Source organism: Falco rusticolus, chromosome 13 (assembly GCF_015220075.1).
Source record: "Falco rusticolus isolate bFalRus1 chromosome 13, bFalRus1.pri, whole genome shotgun sequence".
NCBI classification, from domain to species: domain Eukaryota; kingdom Metazoa; phylum Chordata; class Aves; order Falconiformes; family Falconidae; genus Falco; species Falco rusticolus.
In genome coordinates, this window is record NC_051199.1 from 1,889,160 (window position 1) to 1,912,124 (window position 22,965).

General features: G+C 42.0%; 1 protein-coding gene across 4 annotated transcripts in view; it reads left to right on the forward strand.

Annotated features, from left to right (window-relative positions):
• The window catches only part of PAK2 (p21 (RAC1) activated kinase 2), a 47,717-nt gene that overhangs the window by 14,488 nt on the left and 10,264 nt on the right, over positions 1–22,965 (forward strand). For 3 of the 4 annotated variants that reach the window (XM_037406912.1, XM_037406915.1, XM_037406914.1), the window contains 10 exons: positions 8,437–8,647; positions 14,352–14,452; positions 14,964–15,114; positions 15,989–16,020; positions 16,368–16,475; positions 17,707–17,839; positions 18,514–18,577; positions 19,385–19,433; positions 21,488–21,600; positions 22,132–22,249. In XM_037406912.1, coding sequence (XP_037262809.1) covers positions 8,461–8,647; positions 14,352–14,452; positions 14,964–15,114; positions 15,989–16,020; positions 16,368–16,475; positions 17,707–17,839; positions 18,514–18,577; positions 19,385–19,433; positions 21,488–21,600; positions 22,132–22,249 — 1,056 coding nt within the window. In that variant the 5' untranslated portion in view covers positions 8,437–8,460. Of the gene's footprint in view, positions 1–4,248; positions 4,268–8,436; positions 8,648–14,351; positions 14,453–14,963; positions 15,115–15,988; positions 16,021–16,367; positions 16,476–17,706; positions 17,840–18,513; positions 18,578–19,384; positions 19,434–21,487; positions 21,601–22,131; positions 22,250–22,965 lie in introns of those variants that run through there. The other variant, XM_037406916.1, reaches the window with a different exon arrangement.

Sequence of the window (22,965 nt, forward strand, 5' to 3'; positions counted from 1 at the left end):
TTTGCACATCTGCCGAGTGCCTTAAGGAGTAAATAGTTGAATCGCTTTAGGTTGTAACGTATTTTGGCAATGGTTTTGAAGAATATTTTTCTTTAGGCAGCCCTAGCAACCCTTTCAAATACCCCATGAATATTTGTCTGCCATAAATTGGCTGATGGTAAGCACACCTCATCACAGTTTTCAAGAGATTATTCCTTCTAGTGAACAAAAGGTAGTTTCCTTTCTGTTTTTATTTCTTCTGTTCAACCATGCTCCCACCCCCCCACCCCCTAACTCTCTTCTTCACTTGGCAGTTAAATGGCTGTTCTTTTTCTCTGTGCTACGTTCTCCCTTCTATTTGCATGACTCGGCAAAAATCAAAAGGCAATTGAGGGCTCGGAAAAAGGCAAATTGGAAAGAATTTAACTGGGTATGTTATATGTGTCATCCAGTCTGATTTTGCAGAAGACTGAGGTTCTCCTATACTGCTGTTAGAGTGGGAGCGTTATGCATCGCTTCTGTCACATGCGGTGGTAAAAGGAAGACAGCAAGAGAGGACCTGTTTAGAAACTTCACGGTTGTAGCCCTGCTGCTTTGAAGGAGGCAAATTGGTGCTTGGTGGCTGTTAATTTTGAAAAAAAAAAAAAAAAAAGATGCTGGCAATTTACTGGCTCCAGTAGTGGGTCAGGCTTGTGCCGAGCAGTCCGTTTGGTTAATATGTGACCTTTTGTATATCTTTGTGAGAAATTTATGTGATCACATATATTGGTGTTTTCTCAACTGCATCATTTGAAGGGGGTATTTTGCTTGTTTGTGCTTGTAAATTAGGGAGATCTGTGCTTGTTGGAGTATTTTGGGTTAGTCTAGTTTCCTCTCCCCTCCCTGTAAGGGAAAGTTAAATAAAAATAACTGGTGGCTTTTGCAGGTATGTGGTTTGGCATTGACCAAACACTTTTATCTGGGATCCCCTAAAGCTGGAAAGGGATGTTTCAGCAAGTCCCGTGGAGATTGATGCCTGCCTTTTAAGAGGTGGAAAGGCTTTGACAGCTGCATGTTGCATTAGAGCATCTGTGTGTGTTTTTAATAACTGTAGGTGGAACAGATTATACTGCTGGCTCTTGCTGGCCATTATTAAGGTTACTCTTCTTCTTGCTTTTGCACAAGTCCTTTTCTGGCAGGCAGAAGAACTCTGACTGCGTTTGCCCCGTCTGTGAGAAAGTAATTCTTCACCTGCTACTGCTGGGTTTTTTTGTGCAACTTTTCTGAGTTGAAATGAAGACGTAAGTATTTTGTCTCTGAAGGTAATCTCATACTGTTCCAGAAAACTCCTTTTTGGATTGGATTAAAAAAAATCTCATGGATCCAAATGCTTCAAGTTGGAAAGTTTTGCTTTTTGTGGAGAAGACAGCCTGAGACTTGCTGGTTCTGTGAATTTTTCAGCAGTGGTGAAATAATTTCAAGTTGATGAGCTGCTGAACTAACATGCTGTTAGGATGGGGCAGGAAGTAAGCTGTGGCTAGGTAGCACCATCTGAATAAAAAGTTGTCAGAAAGCTGCTTTCAGCTAATCCCTGGGAGGAAGTGAGCTATAATCAGTACTAAGTGAGCTAATCACAGGAAATCTATTGCTCAACAGGAGCCTGTTTAAAAATAAAAAAAAAAAGGTGGGGGGGGGCGGGGAGAAAGGGGGAAAAGAAAAATACTCAGGCAGTTGTTTAATTCTGCTTTTAGACTCCAAATCTTTTTGATCCAAGAAAATGGAATATCTGATGAAACGAGCAGCCTTGGATCTCCACTTAAAAACTGCATGATATATAGATCTGTTTGCCCTCTTTTCCAGAATAATGAAGCATCAAGTCTCATCTCCTCCAGTAGAGTGTTTTTCCAGGTATTAAAAGGTGGTGGTGTGGAGGGGCTGCAGATCAGCTGGCTACCAAAACCACTGGGGGTCAACGGACTGGGAATGAGTCAGCAGACGTTTTCAACAAGAGTTTTTATAATTCAAACCCAGTGTGGCACATGACTGTTTTAAATGTCTTGTCACATGGGTCTTTTCTTGGAGCATCACACACTAGCTCTTTTATTGTATTGTTTTTAATTACTTTGTGCTTCCTTTCACTTGACATCTTCTGCCTCGGAGATTTGTTTGTGAGACACCTATTTTGCTATTTTCCTCTGCTGTGGTCCTGGCTGTCCCGGATGCTGCTCTTTGTGTGTGACAGATGTTGCCAGCAACACCCTACAGGGCTCCATAGGAAGACAGCAAATGACAGCTGCCGCCATACAGATTGCTGTAAGGGTAACTTTTCTCAACCCGGGTGCCCTCTGCTGCAGCAGGGACAGGGAAGTGCACTTTACCATCAGGGTTTTTTTCACTTTTGATATGTTAATTTTTCTTCCTCTGTTCCTTCGGTCGGACGCCAGGTGCTTTTGCTGCATTGCTTTCAAGCACTGTGCCCGCTGCCCGTGTCTGGCCCGTTGTGCCATTCTCCTTGCAGCAGTTCAGGTGGTGTCTCAATAAGCTTCTGCAAATGTAATGGCACATCAAGGACTATGATTTCAAAAGCAAAGTGGTTATGTTTCTTAATGCATTGTTAGCCTGAAATTAGTTACTTCTGCTTTTTAGTCAACCCTGCAAAACAGACTTAAATTTGATGTTTGTGTTGCCCCTTTGATAGTGAATGACCCGAGTAATTTTTACCTGCAGTAAACAGAACTGAGTTCAATTTGCAGCTTTGTGAGCCCCCTGTCAGGGTATGCTCATGCAGAGGATTTGATTTATTTCACTGATGTAGTTCTGGCTCCTCGGAGGTCTGTTGCTTAAATGCAGCGCAAAGCCAGGATGTTGTATGCCAAGAGTGGGAATTTATGTATGTGTTATCACACAGCTCAGAGCTTCATGTGTTTTGTTTTGGTTTTTTTTTCCTAAGCTGTAGTCCAATTTACTTTTGCTTTGGATCCCAGGCAGTGCAATACAGACGCAGCCTAGGCTCCTGAAATACATTAGTATCAACATCTTAAGAAGACAAATTCAACTCGTTGTGATATGAGGGCTTTCTCACCAGCTGTTTAATTTGATGCGTGGTACCACTTTCCTACCCCTGCTCTGGGCCTTACAGTACTACGCTGTGAGATTGATGTGTATGCATGCATAATGCGTATTTAAAACTGAATCTGTTCGAGTGCTCCAGGGAAAATGTGACTGTGCACTGTAGCAGATAGGAAAATTGTCTTCAGTTTAATTTTATTTCCCTTTAGTCATTCTGCAAACCAGTTTGAGAAGAAAAATGTTCGTCCTTTTTTAGAAGTCAGAGGAACTAAATAGCAGCCCTGCGGTTGAGAGGGGCCTCCATGGCGAGCCTGCTGCCGAGCCAGCACACCAGCACACCGCTTCAGCTGGGACCGGAGTGCCTGGCAGCCTTGGTGCCGATCACGAGGGCGGTCGAGGGAGCTAGGAATGGCACACGAGCTGTACTTGGGAAGTTCGTCAGGAAGCAGCCCAGCTTTATGCTCACACAAGGGGGAATATTGGGGAGGGACAGGGGGGATGGACACCAACAAAAAAAACAACTCACAGCCAGAACATTCAGAGTAATGCACTGCAGCAGCCTGTGTTCCTCAGCTTTCTGAAAATGCTGCCCAATTCTCACTTTACTTTCTAGCTTGTACTCGCTGTCAGGGTTATATTGCAGGGTGTTTTCACACTGATGGCAGCAACAGGAACTGCTGTCTCTCTTCTGTGGCCTGGGTATGCTGTAGGTTATTGGGCCCTTTTCTTCCCCAAAAGGAAGAAAGCTAGTGAGCAGCAGAACTGACTCCTAGAAGATTGTTGTAAAAATGAAACTCTGAATGCACGTGCAAATTGGTCACTGCAGGTCTCTGGAAGGGGCTGGGAGGAAGAGGGTGGGTTAAGCTAAAAAAGGAGTTTCCCAGTGCTTGTCTTGCCACAGCCTCATGCGGAAAAAGTGGAAAGAGAAGAGTTGCACTTCTGAGGAACTTGGTCAGGTCTCCTACTGTTGGTAGCGAGTGATTTAGGATGGCACAGACCCTGGCTGGCCGCTTGCTGCCTCTGCAGCAGAGGAGAGAATGCATTTGTTCTTCAACTGCGGTAGTCTGTGTTATGATGATGTCTAAAGCTGCCGAGGACGAAGAGAGTACTTCCGTTTTTGCTGCCCTGGTGCAGGGCAAGAAACCTTTGGTAAAAGGAGGGAACAGCTCTTGGGAGTAGTATCGTATACTGCAGATGAGGACTGAGAATCGGAGCCTTATGGTCACCCACGCTGGTACCTGTGAGTATGTTTTGTGGAGTAAGCAGCAGAACTGTTGGGAGGAAAGCTTTTAGTTCTTTTTTGTGTCTTTTTTTTTGGCGTGTAATGGGTTGCAGTACTGTCCTGTGCTGGGAATGAATCTATCTGAAGTCTGTAGTTAAGTATTGTTGGCAGTTTCACAGCTTGTCTCTGTGGTTCATTCCATTGCTTTCTAGTTCTTGTAATTAAATGTTGTGAGACTTGTGATTGTGGGGGAGATGCCGATGTGCTTGAATACATTATTATTACTGGTATTATCTTTGCTGGCAAAGATGAAACTGAATCCCTTTCCCCCGATTATGTCCTCTTCAATATGTTACCTTTGCTGCTTCAGTCATCTTTCTTTCAGATTCAGCATACCTTTATGAGGCTGCTCAAACTTAGGTTAACCATTTTAGTAAATGTCTTTCAGCCAAGCTCCAGAAAAACCCCACCATTAATTGGGTTGTCTGATTCTGTCAGAAAAATATGAACCTGACATCCCCTTAGCCAATATACAGACTCCTGGCAGGCACTGGAAAAAAATGAAAATTCCCCCTGGTCCTTGCAATTCCCTTTCCAAGCCATGATTCAGCAAGGCAGCCACGTGGGTGATGGTGCAAAAGCGATTACGCCTAGCTGCTGAGAGATGAACAGGCTCCTTTTTCTCTTCGGGAGAGTGAGAGAGCAGAAAAAGGAGCTTCAGGGTATATTTGCACTCCTCTTTCCCCCCCTTCTTTTTTTAATCCTTCCTCCAGTCGTTGCCCATAATGCCAAACCTCTGCCAGCAATTTCAAAAGTGCTTCCTGATCCTGTGCAAACTTTCCCTGCAGAATGAAGCCAGGGTAAGGATAAGGGGGAGGGAACTGCCCTCTTCTTCTGCACTCAGCTAAGAGTGCAGTCAGAAAGAGATTAGCTGTTTGGATTTGAACCTGAACAAAACGATTGATTTTTAACTTCCAATGATGGCTGAAGGGTTAGACTTCCGTTTCCTGAAGCGGTCCGTTGTGAGTGGAGCTGTTGTAATTTATTTAAACAATTAATTCAAAGGTGCTGTGCATTGAAATGGTCCTTTCTGCAGAATGGTTTTGGATCTAGCAATTTATTTTAACAAAGGCCTTTGAAACAGCTGCTCAGAAATTATACTACTTTGTGTTATTAAATAAATCATGTCTCTTAAGTTTTTCCTAAAACCTGAGATTTTGCTAAACCACAGATTTAATGAACTTGAAGGATCTTGTTTAACTGCGAATGACGGCGCCTGTCCCTCTGGTGGGAAGCCGATGCTGGAGCTCTTTCTGCCACTCCAGTCTGTTCTAGCAGCCCCCCAGCTCGGCTGCCTTCCTGCAGCCCCCGGTATTGCTGCTGGGCTCGGCTGCGAGCGAGGTCAGGGGTCTTCCTGAACACCTTGGAACACTGAACAGCTGGTCAGAGCTGCAGCTCTGAGGGTTCTGCACAGATGCTGTTGTGCTGGTTTGCTGAAGTGCCTGGTTTTCTCCTGGAATGGATGAGTTTTGGATTTCCATATACTTGTGTCCAGCCTGTTGCTTAAAAATTTCTTCTCTTGAGCACGCAGGTTGCTTAGGAGTAATTTGTTTCAGATAAGAAGCTGTAATAATGAGTATGTGATGAGCTGACTTGCACTGCTTGTGTCACTGAAAATTAAGAATTTTTTCTATGCTGAGAACTTTATTTAAAAAATATATAAACAAAAGAGCAGTAAATGTGTTTTGTTTTTGTTTTTTTTTAAATTTTATTTTAAATTTGAAGCCTGATTACAGCATTGTTAATTTGATGACTGCGCTCTCCAAGGAAGCGTGTGGGGAATTAGTATGGGCTTGGAGGGCCAAGTCTGTGCTTGTCCAGTTTCAGATGCGGGTTAGTTTTTATCCTTACATCCTACCCTTGCTACTCAAGCAGCTTAAAAAAACCTGCACAGATGGAAGAAATAATAGGGTTTATATCAGAAAAATACAAAACACTGCTCATGATGTTGCTTTCTTCACAGAGTATATAATTTTGGTGTTAAAAGTTCTGTGATATGCTTATTTATCTACTATGGTTTATTTAACCATCTAATTGTATTTCTTTGTTCAAAAGGAGGAGCACTTTCTTTTATGTCTGTTCCCATTTGGGTAGCTAAGCACCCTATATCCTACTCTTTTCGGAGATTTAATTAGCACAAGGGAAATGGATTATGGTCCCCTGTACTGCATCATGCCAAGCCCAACTTCAACAAGACTGAACACCATATATCTGATTTGGTGGTACAGACCAGAAGTTTGTCCATCTCCAATTGGTGGCATGCACTTTGTGCAAACAGTATGTGTTGTTAGGGGAGTGTTTGGAATTAAAATCCCTGTGGGTAGACCTGCTGTTACGTTTGCAGGGTTCTTAAATTTTTTTCCTCATATTGCAGCGTAGATACTGGAAAATGCAGAAGATCCTATAGTTAAGTTGCAACATTTGAAAGAGCCATCAGCAAGTGAATTTGGAAGACCGTTGGAGGATGGGAATCAGTCTGATTCACAACCATCCCTGCAGACATGTTCAAGTGTTGCAGGGCTGTTTATCGCTCCCTCATCAGGCAGAGGGCTCAGAGGCAGGTTTGTCTAGGTGGGTGTTGCACAGCTTTGACTGCTGTTCCCTGTCAGGGTTTAGGTAGGTGGGACAGCTAGCACATGTCCAGCTTTTACTTGCACTGCCAGAACTTTGCTTTGTGCTGCTTGTGGCTCTGAAGGTATTTGAACAGAAATTACATGATAATTAATTTTAATCTGTCTTGAGCTTTACGACATAAAACAGTGTGCTCTTGTGCTGCTTGAATTCAGGCTGCTAGCCTGATTGGTTTTCTTTTTTTTCAGATTTTGCAGTATTCACCCACCCAGTGAAATGATAGGGAATGGCAGTCCACATGTTTTTAGTTCTGCTAAGACCATATTGTGAGTTATACGTATTGTGCTGAGGCACTGTATAGCACAATCTTTATACTTTGGAAAATCAGGTGTTATAATTGAGAGTGCTCTGCACTGTCTTATCCTGAATTTTTTAAATGACACTGATAATGACTGCTGCAGTGGTGTGGCTAGGACAGAGTCACGCTCTGGGACTATGACGGGCAGCTGGTAGACATCAGTAGGCCATTCATTTCCCAAACTGCTGTGAGAGGAGGAGGTCAGCACAGAGATGTGTTGGGGTAGCTCATCATTTGAGCGTATGGAGGAATGAGGGGCATATTTGTTCCTCAGCTGTCATTGAGAGGTAATTTCTATAAATCGTTCTTTGTGCTGTTTACTCTGTAGCAGAGAGGCTGCCTGTTTCTTCGTGCTCGGAAAAGAATCTCCAGGATATTATGGGGAGGGAAGAAAGACCAGTGCAGATTTTCTTGAATGTGGAATATGTCATGTAGGTACTTCATTGTGCCGTGTTCTTAGCTTTAGCAGCCACTTCTTTGTGATCTCACTCAGGTTTTTGTTAAGGACTCAGAGGCTTGTGGTAACAGTGTATTCTTTTTACAAATGGAGAAAGAGTGGCACAAAGTGGTTAAGCAATGCAAGTCACTCAGAAGTGGAATGCATCCAGTGGATCTTCGTCCCATGCTCTTTAATGCAGGCTGCGTAGTTTGGGTAGAGATATTCTTAGTATGACTTAACCTGGGCAGTGTGCTGAATTATGACTTACAGGCTCTTCCTTTCTCCCCAAGATCTTGTCTGATAAACGACAAGAAGGAAAGCATCTGAGGCTTTTAAAGGTGTTTGACTTCAGAGGATGAGGCTCTTTGGGCTAGAGCTATACCTACAAGATACTGTACTTACACCCTTACGCGTACTGTCCTTTTCACATATGCAGCCTTTGTGGTAGTGAGCCAGATCTGGGAATCTGGCCACATTAGAACTGAGTCTTCTTTTTGACTGGGTGAATTTCATCACTGGAAAAATTTGTTGCTCCATCCCACAAATGCTCCTGCTTGTGCAGGTGAATGGGCGGCCCAGAAATGGGAGTGAGAAAGGGATCCGCTTCCTTTGGTGGAGACATCAGTGTCTGCCAGTGTGGCGCTTGCAACGTTCCTCAGAGTTGAGTTTGTACCTCCTTTCTCTGTTAGCCAACAGAAGAAATGCTATGTTTATGGGTTCTATGCTTTCTTCCTATGTTAAAACATATTTCTATTTCAGTGTTTTCACTAGCTATTGAGAACCATGTCTGACAACGGAGAACTGGAAGACAAACCACCAGCTCCTCCTGTCCGGATGAGCAGTACTATCTTCAGTTCAGGGGGCAAAGACCAGTTGTCTGCCAACCACAGCTTGAAACCCCTGCCCTCTGTACCAGAAGAGAGAAAACCTAGAAATAAAATCATCTCCATATTCTCTAGCACTGAAAAAGGTAAGATGCCTCTATTTTCCAAGGTTACTACTTGCATTCCTTACGCATATTTCTAAATTTTGGTAGCGCTTTAGACGTTTGAGTCCAGCCTGTCCAAGTGTAGGGGATTGGAGGAAGTGTTGAAAGTTGGATATGTGTGTTCAATGAGCTGAGATGTTCTTTCTGTTTGCACTGTAATGTTTGAAGATGAAATGCTAAGTACGAAAAACTAAATAGCTTGCTGAGGAAAACCACCACCTATTGCTTCTCATGTTTGCTGCCCAGTTGAAAGTAATGCATTTCCAAACAACCCTAATAAATATTTGTGATTCCTGGGTATTGTGTTACTTACCATTTTGCTATGCTAAATTCAGATAGCTAGTTTAAATAGCATCCAGCTGTTTTGGAAGTTGTGTCACGTTGATTTTAACCATTTATGTGGTTTTCTTGAGGAGAAAAAAAGGTAATAAAGAAATAGTGGTGAGGGTGGAGTGTGCATGAAGGAGGATTGAGAAAAATTAATTCCTTCTGTGTGTGTAACTGCACTGCTAGTATTAATTACTAGTGGGGGGGAAAAATCTGGATTGCTGCAAACAAGGATTATTTCTGAGGAAAAAATTGCTGTAATGAAGTACATGTATTTCATACATGTATATGTATATTTCATATATGAAATAGACTGTATTTGTGCTTTGTTTCTGTCCTCTTTTCTGTATGATGAATGTATGTACAGTGCTGTAGCCCTGATCCTGGTTCTCCGGGATGTCTCTATCCATGTACAGCAAAATAGTGCATAGACAGAAATATCTTCTAACATCTGGTGTGGTAAAACTGTGCAGGGAGTTACAGGCCTGACCTGAAACTGATGTGCATTTTATTAATCTCTACCGGTTAGTATTTTTGTGATTACTATTAAGATGCACAAGGTGAAGACCCTGCTGCTCTTTGAAGTCTTCTAGTTCTGCTCTTGGCTTCCTGCGCCTCGTTGCTGATGTGCTGGGCAGGACTGGTTCAGTCATGCCGACACAGGTTTGACTGTTTCAAGAGACTTTGCTCCTCTGGTTATTTATTCACTTGGCTAAGTATTTCCCCCAGGGCTGGTTTTCACTCTTGCTTCAGCTGTGTGAGCAGTCCCTCTGCAGCCATGCCTCACGCTGGAGAGAAACGCTGGCGGCAGGCTTCCCGCTGTTTGGAAGACCTGGCTTTCCATGATCTGGCAGTGTTTCTGCTCTCAACAGTGGGCGTGTTTTCCTTTTTGGAGGATGGAAGGATTTGGCCAGTGTAGCTTTTGTAGTTATTTCACGAGGTCATTTATTGTGAAATAACTGTCCATGGCTGGATTACAGCAGTGGAAGTGGTGGTCTTGTTTACTGGCATGGGTAAGCTTTAAAGAAGTAAGCCTATAAGGAGAACATGGGAAGCTACCACAGCTTGGTGGCAGCACCCCAAGAGAGAGACTCCAGGCCTCTGAGGCTGGTGAAGGTGGTGAAGCTGGGTGCTGCTAGCTGGGTGCAGTGCCACATGTCTGGAGCAGGTTCTAGCTTAGCTCTTTGATACTGCAGAAACTGGTGTTTTACCATTATGGTGTTTGTCATGGGAGGAAATGCCTAGAAATTGTTGGTGTGGGTGCTGAAAGAAAATATTGGGGAAGGATCAAATCTGGCCATCTTCAGGCTGGAGAATGGGTTAGGAGCTGGAATGGCATTTGTCATTATGTTGTTCCATCGATGGTTCAGCAGAGCACTTGTAGCCCTTTTTTACAGACAGGGATATAATGAAGTAGAACATAAACCCCACATGAAAGAAGGTTTTCCTTGCTCTGGATGAGTAATACTGCATAAGACTTGCTTGTGTTCTGAAACAAATTGTGAATGCAAGCGGGCGCAGCGCAGCTGGAGAGCTTTGTGACATTTTATAGCGCCTTTACTTCTCCTTGACTGTTTCCTCTTTCCATCTTGACAGTGGGTTGGTTTTTTGATGAAATGGCTGGGGAGGTGGTTGAAGACTTGTCTAGAGTTGTATTGGCTCACCTGAAATTGCTTTGGAGTCCCAGTACTTAAAGATTATTGAGACCACTCTGTAAATACTCATGTGTACTAAATTGATGGAAATTAATCTGCATACTTGTTTAGCATGTGTCTTTATACCTACTGATATTTAGTGATGTAAACTAAAACCAGAAGAAATAACTTCTGTTGAGAAAAGTACATTTTAGAGAAAATGGTGTCAGTGTGTTTTCTAGATGTTAAAAAGTATTTCAGATAATGTCCTTCTGAAAAAAAGCAGGTTTTACTGCATGGTAAGATAATGTGGTTAGGAAAAATGGTAACTGAATTACCTAGCTGAAAGAAACTATCTGAAAGTTGTGTTTTGTCGATTAGGAAAAAAACTTCTTGATTGGATGACCTGCAGCAAGGATAATGTAAACATCCAAAAAAATGGTTTTGGCCCTCAAGACTGCAGAACTGGCTGTCAAACGTAAGCAGGATATAAATGGACACAGTGGCTTTCTGGCACTAAAACAGTGGTCAGATGTTAGTTGTTTTGTTCGTTAGCATGGCTGAGATGCACCCTCGCTAGAAATGCCAATTTAAATACTTTCTTTAAAGGAAAAAAAAAATCTGCTGCTGGGAAGCTTTATAGAAATCCTATCTTCCTGCTTGGATTAAAAAAGTACATGTGAATTAAAAAAGTTCATGCGAAAAATTTCCCCAGCCAGTGCAAAAGTTAAGAAATTACTACCAAAATGGTAAATTCTCCTTTTCTGAAAATGAAGGGATGCCTTACAGGAAGATCTACAAGGCTACTGCAACGGAGCTGTTACTGGTTAACGTTATTTGACTTTGTTCTGCAGATCTCTGCCCACCTGATTTTTGCAAGGTCCCTCCTGGCCAGCTCCATCGCATCTATTGCCACAGCTCTGCCCCCAGACCCCCTCTTGGGAGGCTCCTCTAGCGTAGGAGGTGGTGCTGGGGGGGGGTGGGCTTCGGGGAACTCACTGCAGGCGATGGGGTTTAGCCAATGCAGAGCTTCTGCCCCAAGTCTGAGCTAGTTCTGCACTGAAATAATCATCTGTTTGAAGGGATTATTTAATGACCTAGTCATGGAGGGTCACCCCCCCACCCCCAGTTTCATTGTTTAGGATAAATGAAGTGATAGTCATCTTTTACTAGAGTACTTAATTGCCATGAATTTCCTTGGCTAGACTTCTGAAGTCAAATGAAACTGTGTGTATGTTTATGGAAAGCTTTAAAACAGTCCCCTGAAACAAGAAATGTTTGTCTTCAAGCAGAACTTGCTAAAGGAGGTGCTGTGGGGCATCACCCAGCAAGGCTGCAGCTCGGGGTAGATTTCAGTGTGGTTTCAGCTGCAGCTCAGTAACTCAAACTTAAAGTAACTCGCTAAAGCTGGAGTCATCTACCTGCCACGACCAGGCTGCTGGGAAGTGTCTGTTTCTCGCTTTGCGTACAGAGGTCGGCTGGCGGGAAGTGAGGGATGCTTGAGGATGGGTTTGCCATGCAGGACGGTATGTGAAGCACCTGGAGTGACACCTTGCTGAATGCCTGTGGCTTCATTTAGGGAAGAGTTTAACTGTATTTGAGGCACTTTCTTAATCAGTTCTCCAATTCGCCAAATCCTTCTGAAGGACCGAGTCTCCCCACTCCTGGGAACATATGCTGTTGTCTCTGCAGGGCCCAGGGGCCGCATTTTAGATTGACTTGCCGTTTCAAACGAGCATTGCCCTTTATTAAAGGGGTGCCCATTTAAAGACAGAACTGTGTTGCAAACCTAATCAGAGGTTGAAAAGCAGCGTGGCCTCACAGTGGCCTTGTTCAAAGAGCCTCGAGTATGTCCTGCCAACACATGACTCACGGGACTTGCCTCTTGACTGAAGAGTTGCTCGCGTTCGTTTGAAGTGCTGCTCAGATCAGCTGTTCCTGTGGGCAGAGGAGTGATTTTTAGTCTCCTTGCCTAGCCTACTAATAAGATTTGTGTATTTTTGGAAGGAGTGGGTTTATTTGCGCAGCACAGGCTGGAGGGTTTGAACACCAGCTCCTGTTACCTACGTCTCAAGTGCTCCCGAACAGGAACCTTCTGGAGGAATATACCTTTTTTTTCTTCCTTCCCACCTTACTTTCACATAAATAATTGCAAGAGATTGGGAAGAAACAATTCTTTCTTTAAAGTTTTCACATAAGCAAGTTTCTTCTGTCCTGTGACTGATGTTAATGGGAATGTTTGACAGTCCATTTGCTTTTTGGCTCTGACCTGTGCAGCCATATTAAAGATATCCTGTTTATAATAGCCGTGTCTTTCCACTGCATTGTTCAGCTGGAGGCAGCCCACATGGTTTTTCACTTGTAAGTATTGTCCTCGGCTTCTTGTCCATCTCCTGCCAGCGTAGGGGGATTTCAGACAGATTCCCTGGGTCTGAGTAGCGTGATCTATGCTTGTCCCATGTTCCGTAACTTTTGGCCATGTAGTAACGAAGAGGGTGCTGCTGGTTTAGCTGCTCTTTTTCTGTACTGAAACAACATGACTTTTTATTTTTAAGGTGAATTTAAAACAAAGCAAAACCCCCTTTTTTTTGATGTACAAACATAAAATCAAGGAATCAAGTTAGATTGCAAAATGGTGTGCTGCTTTCCTTTGTGGTTATGAGCACTATGGTGTTCTTGCTGGCTCCATGCACGCTATAATAAATGCAGCTGACTCAGCTGTGTGTTCTGCGAGCCTACAGGCGTTCCCAGGATTACAGATGCAGTTTTCTTGGTATCAGGTTAGACATGCTCTACAGCTCACTGCCAGGCCTCTGCCTTTCCGCCGAGGACTGTGAGATGAGGCCTTGAGCATCATCTTTCTACCTGCAGAGCAAACGGCAAGTACACTCCTCTGGCAGGGAAGGAAAGCAGGGCTCAGGCTTTTGGCAAGAACAAGAAAACAGGGTCCTGAAACCTTCCAACGTAACTGTGGACCTTTTCTGAGTAAAGAGAACAGAATGGTGTGTTTTAGATTGGGTTAACTGAAAAATGTCTTCCATTTTTCTTTATTTTCTCTTTGTCAGGAAAAATAAAAACAAAAAAACCCCAAAAACAAAAAACCCAAGCCCCTGGAATTATAAACTATGTTACAAATGTAATTGAATCTAGGTTGGATTGTGCACATGGTTCTTCTCATTATCTGTTCCTGCTTCTGGTACTTATGCTGGCTTTTTTTTCTCTTTTAATTTAAATTAGGTAATTGCTCTAAGACTATAAACTTATCTTCATCACAGGAAGTCCTAGTTTGCATTAATTACCTTGAAATGAAGCAGTGAGGCAACTGAGTTTTAACTGTCTTTAGGGTGAACTTGAGGTTGAACTGAAGTTGTCTTCTGTGGTGTTCTTAATCCATATTAAAATGTCCTTTTTTGCATTGTAAACATTTCATATGTTTAGATTTCATATGCTCAAAAGAGCTCCTTGCACTCTGGTGCTCTTAATCTCTTGCTTGCTTGCTACCATAGTATGAATGATTTGAATGGAACAAGTTGTTGATTCTTACGTGAATCTATACCAACCTGAAAATACCAAATCACTGAGCTGCCTATGTAAAGACCTCCATCCAGTAAACAGAATAATGATTACATTAATCCTAACTGTTGTAATGCTTGGCTTGATTATATTAAATGGAGACAATAGGACTTTAAATCTTTGCTCAGTAGATCTTTGAATGTCTGTTTCAGGAAGCAAGAAGAAGGAAAAGGAAAGGCCAGAAATCTCCCCACCGTCAGATTTTGAGCACACCATCCATGTTGGCTTTGATGCTGTTACTGGAGAGTTCACTGTAAGTATCCCTGCCTTGGAGTTGTTCAGAAAACATCTGTGGGTCAGCACTGTAGTGAAGCCATTGCGGTGTTTTAGAATAAAGTGCAAGTTAGTCTTTGTTTTTATCAAAAGAATTATTTTATTGTGTATTTGTACTGCATGCAGAGTAATGAGACTGTGGCGTGTTAGTACTTCTGCAGTGTGAATGTCAGATCTGATGCTTTGTGTCACCTGGCAGAGCCTTCCCTGAGAAACCCTCCTCAGTTTACTTTCATTAGCGGGTAACGCTGGTTCTGTTGAGTGCTTTTGTATTCCCATTCCTGGCTTAATACACCTGAAAGAGGTGGTGTCATGGGCACAGAGATGTGTGGTGTGCATGTATGGCTCCCCATTAAACCCCATCCTGCTTGGTCATGTGTTTAAGGCTGCGTGTGTTATGCTTTTTGTAGAAGAATGAAATCTGTTCTGCTTTTTAAAAAACCTTCAAAATACTAGAAGGATGCTTAAAGCAGCCTTTTCTTTTTCTTCAGGGAATGCCAGAGCAATGGGCTCGGTTGCTTCAGACCTCAAATATCACGAAGCTAGAACAGAAGAAAAACCCCCAGGCGGTACTAGATGTGCTGAAATTCTATGACTCCAAAGACACAGCAAAACAGAAGTATCTGAGTTTTTCTGCTCCAGGTGAGATCCAAGTGTGTGCAAGGCACATTGCAGAGGAGTTGGGTGTTTGGAACAGTCTTTCTCTCTTTCAGAATAATAAATCAGATTCAAATGCTGAAAGAGCAAGCTATTTTTCAATGAGGAACAAATATTTGAAGATGGATTTAAAACTTAATGGAAACTGGCATTGTCCAGTTAATTTCCTGTTTTAAGTGGAGAGGGAAAGAAATAGAACTGGATAATTCAAAATAGCAGTCAAAATTAACTTAATGGGCTGTGTTGATGAAGCTGGGACTCTGAGACTGCAATTGATTGGTTTCGTGCCGGAGACCTTGCTCCTCCCGTCTGTGGCCAAAGTGGTTATCTGTAAATTCGATATCACCATATGGTGACATCAAAGATGCAAAATAAATTGTGGCTTCTACATTGGGAGCTATGTGGGGGGCTGAGAGAATAACTGTCGTACAAGCAGATGCAGTTTTACCTAGTTTTCTTCCAAATTATTTCTGGAAGTAGCTTAGTAATAAGAGTTTGTATTTCTCATCCTTGATTCAAAATACCCTTAAGGGAACATCTCAGTAAGACAGAACATGTAAGTGTGACCAGCAGTGATCAGTTTAGAAAACTATGTGTGGGTATTCAAGTGAGGTGAAGAGCAAGCTGGGGAATGAATAGGTTTGTATACCCTTAGGGGAGGATTTTAGAAACTTACAGCTTCCTTCTGCATGGTCTTACAGTGCAATACTGGTTTCTTGTATTTGTGACCATGAAATTTGCTTTCTGAGAGATGGAAAAAAAAATAATCTCCAAAGCAGTCTGTGTTCTTTACTCTGTAAAGTTCACTTTTCATTATTTTTCTGATGATCTTATATGTTCTGCTATTTGTCTTATTTAGAAAAAGATGGTTTCCCGTCAGGAACACCAACGGTGAGTGTGTTTACTATTCTTTATGTATTCTTAGGTGCAAGCAAGTTCAAGTCTTCTGTATTTGTTGTTATGCTGAATCTTGCAATATAAAACAAAATGAGATATTTTTTTTGTGTGGAATAAAAACATGAATTGGGGGGGTCAACAGAGAGTATTTCACTGGAGCAGTAGTATTTTGAGTCTCATAATAAAATGTAATAGGGCACTTAAACCACTCAACCTGTCTTTTTGGTTCAACATCAAAATTCTTTTATCTTCATGTCAGAGGAGGGGAAAAAAAAGCATGTCTTTAACACTGTGCAGGAGATAATCTTGTGGTTTGGGTTTTTTTAACTTTGAAAATGTAGACCAATGCCAAAGGTTCAGAACCATCAACAGCTGTGGCAGATGATGATGAGGATGATGAAGAAGCTCCTCCTCCTGTTATTGCTCCACGACCAGATCACACAAAATCGGTGAGCAGCCGTAAAAATTACCGTGCAGACCTGCATTTCTCAGTATTGCAGAACTTAGTTTCTACTTCTGTTTTCTAGTGAAGTGTTATATTTGTGAAATGAACTGTTGTAAGTTTTTAGGGAAAAGTTCTGGTTTTTACTTGTTTGCTAAGAAAATGCCTAATTTCTGGATATCAGTTGGATCAGAAATCCTGAGGTTAGTGCTGTTTTGTTTGTTGGCATGTGTTGAAGGTATCCAGTTATGCTTGTCCTTCAACCCAACATATGAGGCGGCAGCTTTTTAGCTCTAAAAAGCTATAGCCAGTTTCTGTAACTTTGCACAGGACAGTGGTACAAGTGTAATGTATTTAATTTTCTTTGTTTTGTTTGATTGCAGTGTGATAGCCTTCAGCAAATATACTACCTAAACCCGACACAATTCAGTTTTAAGATTTGAAAGCTTATTTTGCTTATTTCACTCAGTCATCAACATTGCATGAATATAAACACTTAAGAAGTTGTTCATTCAGTTTTAGTGTAGTCATCCTGAACTACACACCTTGTTAATAGTGTCCCAGGGTTCCCACTTACTCCGGCTCATTCTTTTGGCTGTGGTAGCTGTATATTTTGCTACTCTTGCCCACTTACTCTCGCTCCAGGAGTGCAAATGTGAGTTGTGTTTCTTTTGTCAAGTGTTACTGCTTTATATTGCCCACTCAGTATGTAGACGTAGAAAATGTGACAAGTCTACAGTCTGATATTTCTAGAGCAGCTGTGTATGTCTGTGAACTGCTCAGGTGGGAGTTAAGTAAAGCTCCAAGAAAATGCCCAAAACTGGGGCAACTGGGAAATTTCTTAGTCTCGTGCTTCTTTTCATGGCAAAGCATGAAGCTTTTTTTCCTTTAGATCTTACTGGTAGTTGATCTCGCTATGAAATAGTGGTTTCTGTTGTATTAACTAGCATAGATTATAACGAATAAACAGGTAGCAAACCCACAAAACATCTCTGTGGAAGTTGGAGTTAATCCCCTAGCATCTATGCTGTTCAGGAGGTGTTTGGGTCTTTCTTTCAGAGGTCAGTAAGGTTGCCAGCATCTTGACTTAGTGGACTTTTAACGTTTCTCAGGTCTAATTTCTGCCTCCAACATATTATGTAAAATGGTGCTTAGGGATCTTGAAGAACTGGGATTGTTTTCAACTGAAGGGCAATGATTGTAAAGAAAATGCTCAGGTAAATGGTCTCTCTTAACAGATTTATACACGGTCTGTAATTGACCCCCTCCCTGCACAAGCCAGTGACACTTCTGTTGACAGTGCGACAAAATCAGGTGATAAGCAGAAAAAGAAGACCAAAATGTCGGATGAAGAGATCATGGAAAAACTGCGTAGGTGTTTTTTATTTTGGATAAACAAAAGCTTTATGACTGAGGGAGGAATGTTAAGTTTTTGCCCTCATCCTATTTTTGTGTAAGGGTTGTTTGAGGACTGTGCTTGACTAGTTTTGTGTCAGGCTGAAAGTACTACTTTCAGAAATTTTGCCAATTTAATATGCTTCAGAGCCCTATTGGATAACAAAAAATTGTAGAAGTTTTTTCTGGCTTGAAGTTCAGTTGTGCTAATGTGACCTGTATGTATAATACAACCATAATAACACAAAGTAGTTTTTGCTGTTGCTTGTTCCGTAATCATCTTGAAGATAACTTTTCACTGTATTAAAGTTCCTGTGCTTAAGTCGAGAACTGAATAGTTTCTGGACTTGGCTGAGCTAATGGATTTGTCGTAACCTCATACTGGGTTTTGCTACAGAGAAGACTACTGTTAAATTGAGATACTAGGGGAAATAGCATGATCTGTCTCATGAAGAATATAATCTAGTATATATAAATAATGCTTGTCTGAGGTTGGGCCATTTGTGAGTGGAACAGTGTCAGGAAGCTTTGGCTCTTCATGTATCAGCCTTTACTACCTGAGCTGGCCCACTCTTGGAGGTACCTTGGCCAGGCCAGCTCTTCTAAGGGGGGACAGCTGGATTGACTTTTGTTTTGTTATTTTTTTTTAGGCACTATTGTAAGCATAGGAGATCCCAAGAAAAAATACAACAGATATGAAAAAATTGGGCAGGGGTAAGTATTCAGCCCACGTTCTTTCCCAGCGAGCCAACATTAGACGCGGTGTACTGTTCTGTCTGATACATCACGTAGCCACCGCTTACTGAAGCAGGCAGAAGTGTTGCCTGTATTAAGCAGTGATAAAACGGATGGTGAAGGCTTTACACGGTGGTGGAAGTTTTGAATTGCCTCTTTTAACACGAAAAGTGTCGCTCTGTAGCTTTGCTGTTGGTGCAGCTGGTACTCTCCCCTCCCAGTAAGATGCGTTCATCCGTTTTGTTACGTGACTGCTGAACAGCACGAGGGCGCGCCGCGAGCCTTGCTGTGTGCTAAGCTAACAACACTGCCATGACTAAGTTATTCTTCTAGTGGTCCTCTGAATCCTTCTGAGAAGAAAGTATATGCAAGTTGTAGCTTTCCCAGCTTTGATTATATATATGCCTAACTCCTACTGTATACTTTCCAAATAGGTCTGTGTGTGTTTGTGGGCAGGGTTCCCCTGGGGGAAAATGAAAAGTAATACCTACTACAGAAAGTGCTGCTCAGCTTACCAGATCGTAGGGAGCAGCCCAAGTTCTGGGGGCTTCGATGTCCTGGATGCAGGAGGCCTAGCTGGTGTCAGAAGAGTGTATTTGCAATTAGTCAGCTTTGTGTTAACTGACTGGCATTTCTGTGATACCACTTATTTTTAATAGCTTTTTTTTTTTTTGGTACAGCTCTTGCAACATCAACATCTGACACAATTTTGTGTTTGTGGCTTGTTTGTTCATGTGCATGTTTTTCACAGAGAGGTGCAACTTGCTGTAACGTTTTTCTTCACAGGGCTTCAGGTACAGTTTTCACAGCTATTGATGTGGCAACCGGGCAGGAGGTAAGCTTTCTATGTTCATTGTCATGAAAACGCTTTCTTTGTATAAATGTTCTTCTGTAGGTGGCTGAAATGGTTTGACTAGATTTCTTTCTGTAGCTCCCATCTCTGCTATCACCTCTCAGAAGAATATTTATCATAGTCATTTCTAACAGTGTGTGCCTTGTTCTGTAGTAATCAGATGATGAAAGCTAAAAATAGTTTTGTCTTTCCAGTGAAAAGCAGAGGGAGTGAAGTGTTCCAGAAATGGGTTTTGAAAACAGTTTATCCTTCAAGAATTGTAGGCAATGGTGTCTGGCATTTTCAGAAATAAAAGTTTGTTTTGTCTTTGTACACTTGTTCTCTAGTCCGGTCTCAGTAAAGGTGATGGATGTGCCTATCTGTATGGAAGCAGCTTGCCCCATGTTATTCTTTGATGTATTTAGAATGCCTGCTCCACATCCTGCTCTTTGCTTTTACTCCTTGGTGTCTCCAAACCCACTCGGTGAAACTGATGACATTGGCAGTACTCTGCACGCTTGTCATCCGGTGGTCATCTCTGCTTCCTGGCACTAAAATTTCAGCAATTATTTGCTATTCTTGGAATTCAGGTTTCCTTAATTTTCCTTTAAATATCCACAAGTAGCCATCCCTTAGGTCACTGATAAGTAATTGCCCTTTCAACAGTAACCACATTTACCAGTACTGCAGTGGAGCACCACGTCTTGATAAAACGCAAGCCTTTCAGTCATCTCAGTACGTCGTCTCTTAAATTGCTTTCTACATACTGCAGGACTTCACGTCCTCTTCCTGACTGCAGAGTCAATGTCACAGTCCAGTTCCTTTCTTAGACCTCCTCTGCATCTTGTCAGGCAGGTGGGCTGGCAGCTGATGGCTTGCAGCCTTCATGCATTACGTGGACGCGGTACCCCTCTGGCTTCCGCAGTGCTTCATGTCAGAGGGTACAACTGGGTCTGCTCCGTGGTAAGAAGAGATGGACAAAGGAGGATTTTATTGCTGTTTTCCACGCTCTAATGGGAGGATGTAGAGAACATGGTACTAGACTCCTCTAGAGCTATGCAGTGACAGACGTTAACAGATAAAAACTGCCATAAGGGGAATTCTGGTTAGATATTAGAATTTTTTTTCCCTCAGAGTCAGGATGATTGAACATGGGACGGGAGCCCAGAGAGGTGGTGGAATTGTACTTGCTGAGATCTCCATGCAAAACTCAGTTGCACAAGACCCTCAGCAACCTGCTCCATGTTGGCTGTACTTTAAGCAAGGGATTGGGCAGGATGGCCTTCAGAGGTCCCCTCCAATCTGTCATTTTGCGATTCTGTGCCACAAGTTCTCTTCTTTTAATGCCTTTGGCCACATGATAATGATAATTTCTACAAGATTATATTGGTTCTTCTGTTTGGTTTTGGACTTGTGGGTAGGTTATCTTGTAAAACTCCGAACTGTCTCCTTAAAGTGTTGCAGCTACCATAACTGGCACAATTATTCTCAATTTTAAAGTCTGGAATACTTGTCCTGCTTAGCTTATTTTCCTGGACAAGATAGGTCTTTCTCTTCCCTTCTCTCTCTGGGGTAATCATTGGCTTAATTGCTTAGAGAGGAATTCCTTTTGCCTGCCTGCGTTCGTTACACCCAAATACTAATTCAGTCAGAAAATAGAAAAACAAATTGCCATGCCTTGCGTTGGAAGTCCTACGCTTTGTCTCTTAGTTGCTACACAATTCTCTTCTGCTTTAGGCCTGTTGATAGGAGATTGGGCAAGTATCTTTTTATCTCCTGAATGTTTCCGTTGCTGCCTGTTCTGGCCTTTGTTATTTTTTTGTGGATCTTTTCAGCTGCAAGAGGATGATGTTGGCTGTGGGTGCAAGTTTATGCTCATCAAGTTGCGTTCTTTTAAGTTGTATGCTAATAAATAAATAAAAAATACAGCCGCAAGCTGTACTAAACTCCTTTAATCCTGTTACAGAATTTCTTCTAACTTTTCTCTGTGTTAAGAATGACCGAAAGGTTTTGATACTCAAGTTTGAGTGATTGCTGTTTTATTTTGTCCTATTCAGGTTGCTATTAAACAGATAAACCTGCAGAAACAGCCCAAGAAGGAGTTGATTATTAATGAGATCTTGGTAATGAAGGAGCTAAAGAACCCCAACATAGTCAACTTCCTGGACAGGTAAATGCAGACATCTGGCTGATTCCTTAATCCCCAAGGTTTTCAAGAGGTTATAATTTGATATACTTACACAGACATACACTTCCTGTACCTAAAGGTCTTACAAGCAAATAAATCTGTATTTAGACTGTCATCTAAGAAAAAGAAAACAGAAAAATGGGGGGGTGGGGTGGGTGGGAAGAAAAAAAAGTCAACTAGGGAATGGTCTTGATGAATCAGTAAGAAGGCATCTTCTGTCGTGAATGCAGTGCTACGTGTCATTTTGGGGATCAGCGGTGCACGAGCACAGTTGGGACAGTGCTTGTGTTGTGCATGAGAGATGTAGGGTGTTACGCTGCCTGTTTAGGTAGTAAGAAGCACACAGCTTTTCCTGTCAGCATTTACATTTCAGGCTACTTCCCAGAGATAACTTTCATTACTGTTTGTCTTGAAATGCTTATGAATTGTTTCATTGATCAGCTCTTAACAGTCCCTTTTCAGTTCTCGATTCCTTGATGGCAAACGGGCATGCTTTTCATTTTCTGTTTGTAGTTACCTCGTAGGAGATGAGTTGTTTGTGGTGATGGAGTATCTAGCTGGAGGCTCTCTAACAGATGTGGTCACAGAAACGTGTATGGATGAAGCACAGATTGCTGCTGTTTGCAGAGAGGTGAGTATTACAGTTGGTGGGTACAGGAATGAAGGTGCACTCCATTCCCCTAGGTTTTGTGGTACACTTAGGTTAGGAGTAATTGCAACAATTGCTGTTGGAGACATGGAGTTAGGAAGAGTGAATGACACTGAGAGCAGAAATCAATCTTAAAATTACAGAAAATAACAAAAGTAGTTTAACTCAGAAAATTGGGGATTTGCAAGTTGTAACACAAAAGAGCTACAGTAGTTTTTGAGCTGGGTGTTGGGGAGTGTTGGGTGATGGAGCAAATAAAGATTTTGGCTTTGGTGCCTGGGTTACCTAGTCCTGCTGACAGTCCTAACAGAAAGATATTAATAACGTGAACTCAAGTTCAGGGAAGAGCAATGAAGAAATTTAGCAGCTGGGAAGAATGTCTTTTTAATTTTGACTAATGAAGACTATTCAAAGGCACCAAAAAGAAAACTTGAGTGTTCATATATAGGTAACATAGAAAGTAGAGATGTAATCATATTTAAAAAAAAAAAAAAAAGGAAAACATCCTGAAAGCTTATGAGTGTTTTCTAGAAGGTGGAAGAGGAACTGTGTTTGATTAAAGCGTGGAAGTGGATCTGATGAAACAAGAATGGTTTAAGAAACATGTACTAAAATAAAGATGAACTTGGCGCAGACTGTCCCTTTCTCATTTTAGTAGTTTTCGTTGTGTGTGAAATCTATAGTTCTGTGACAGTTAA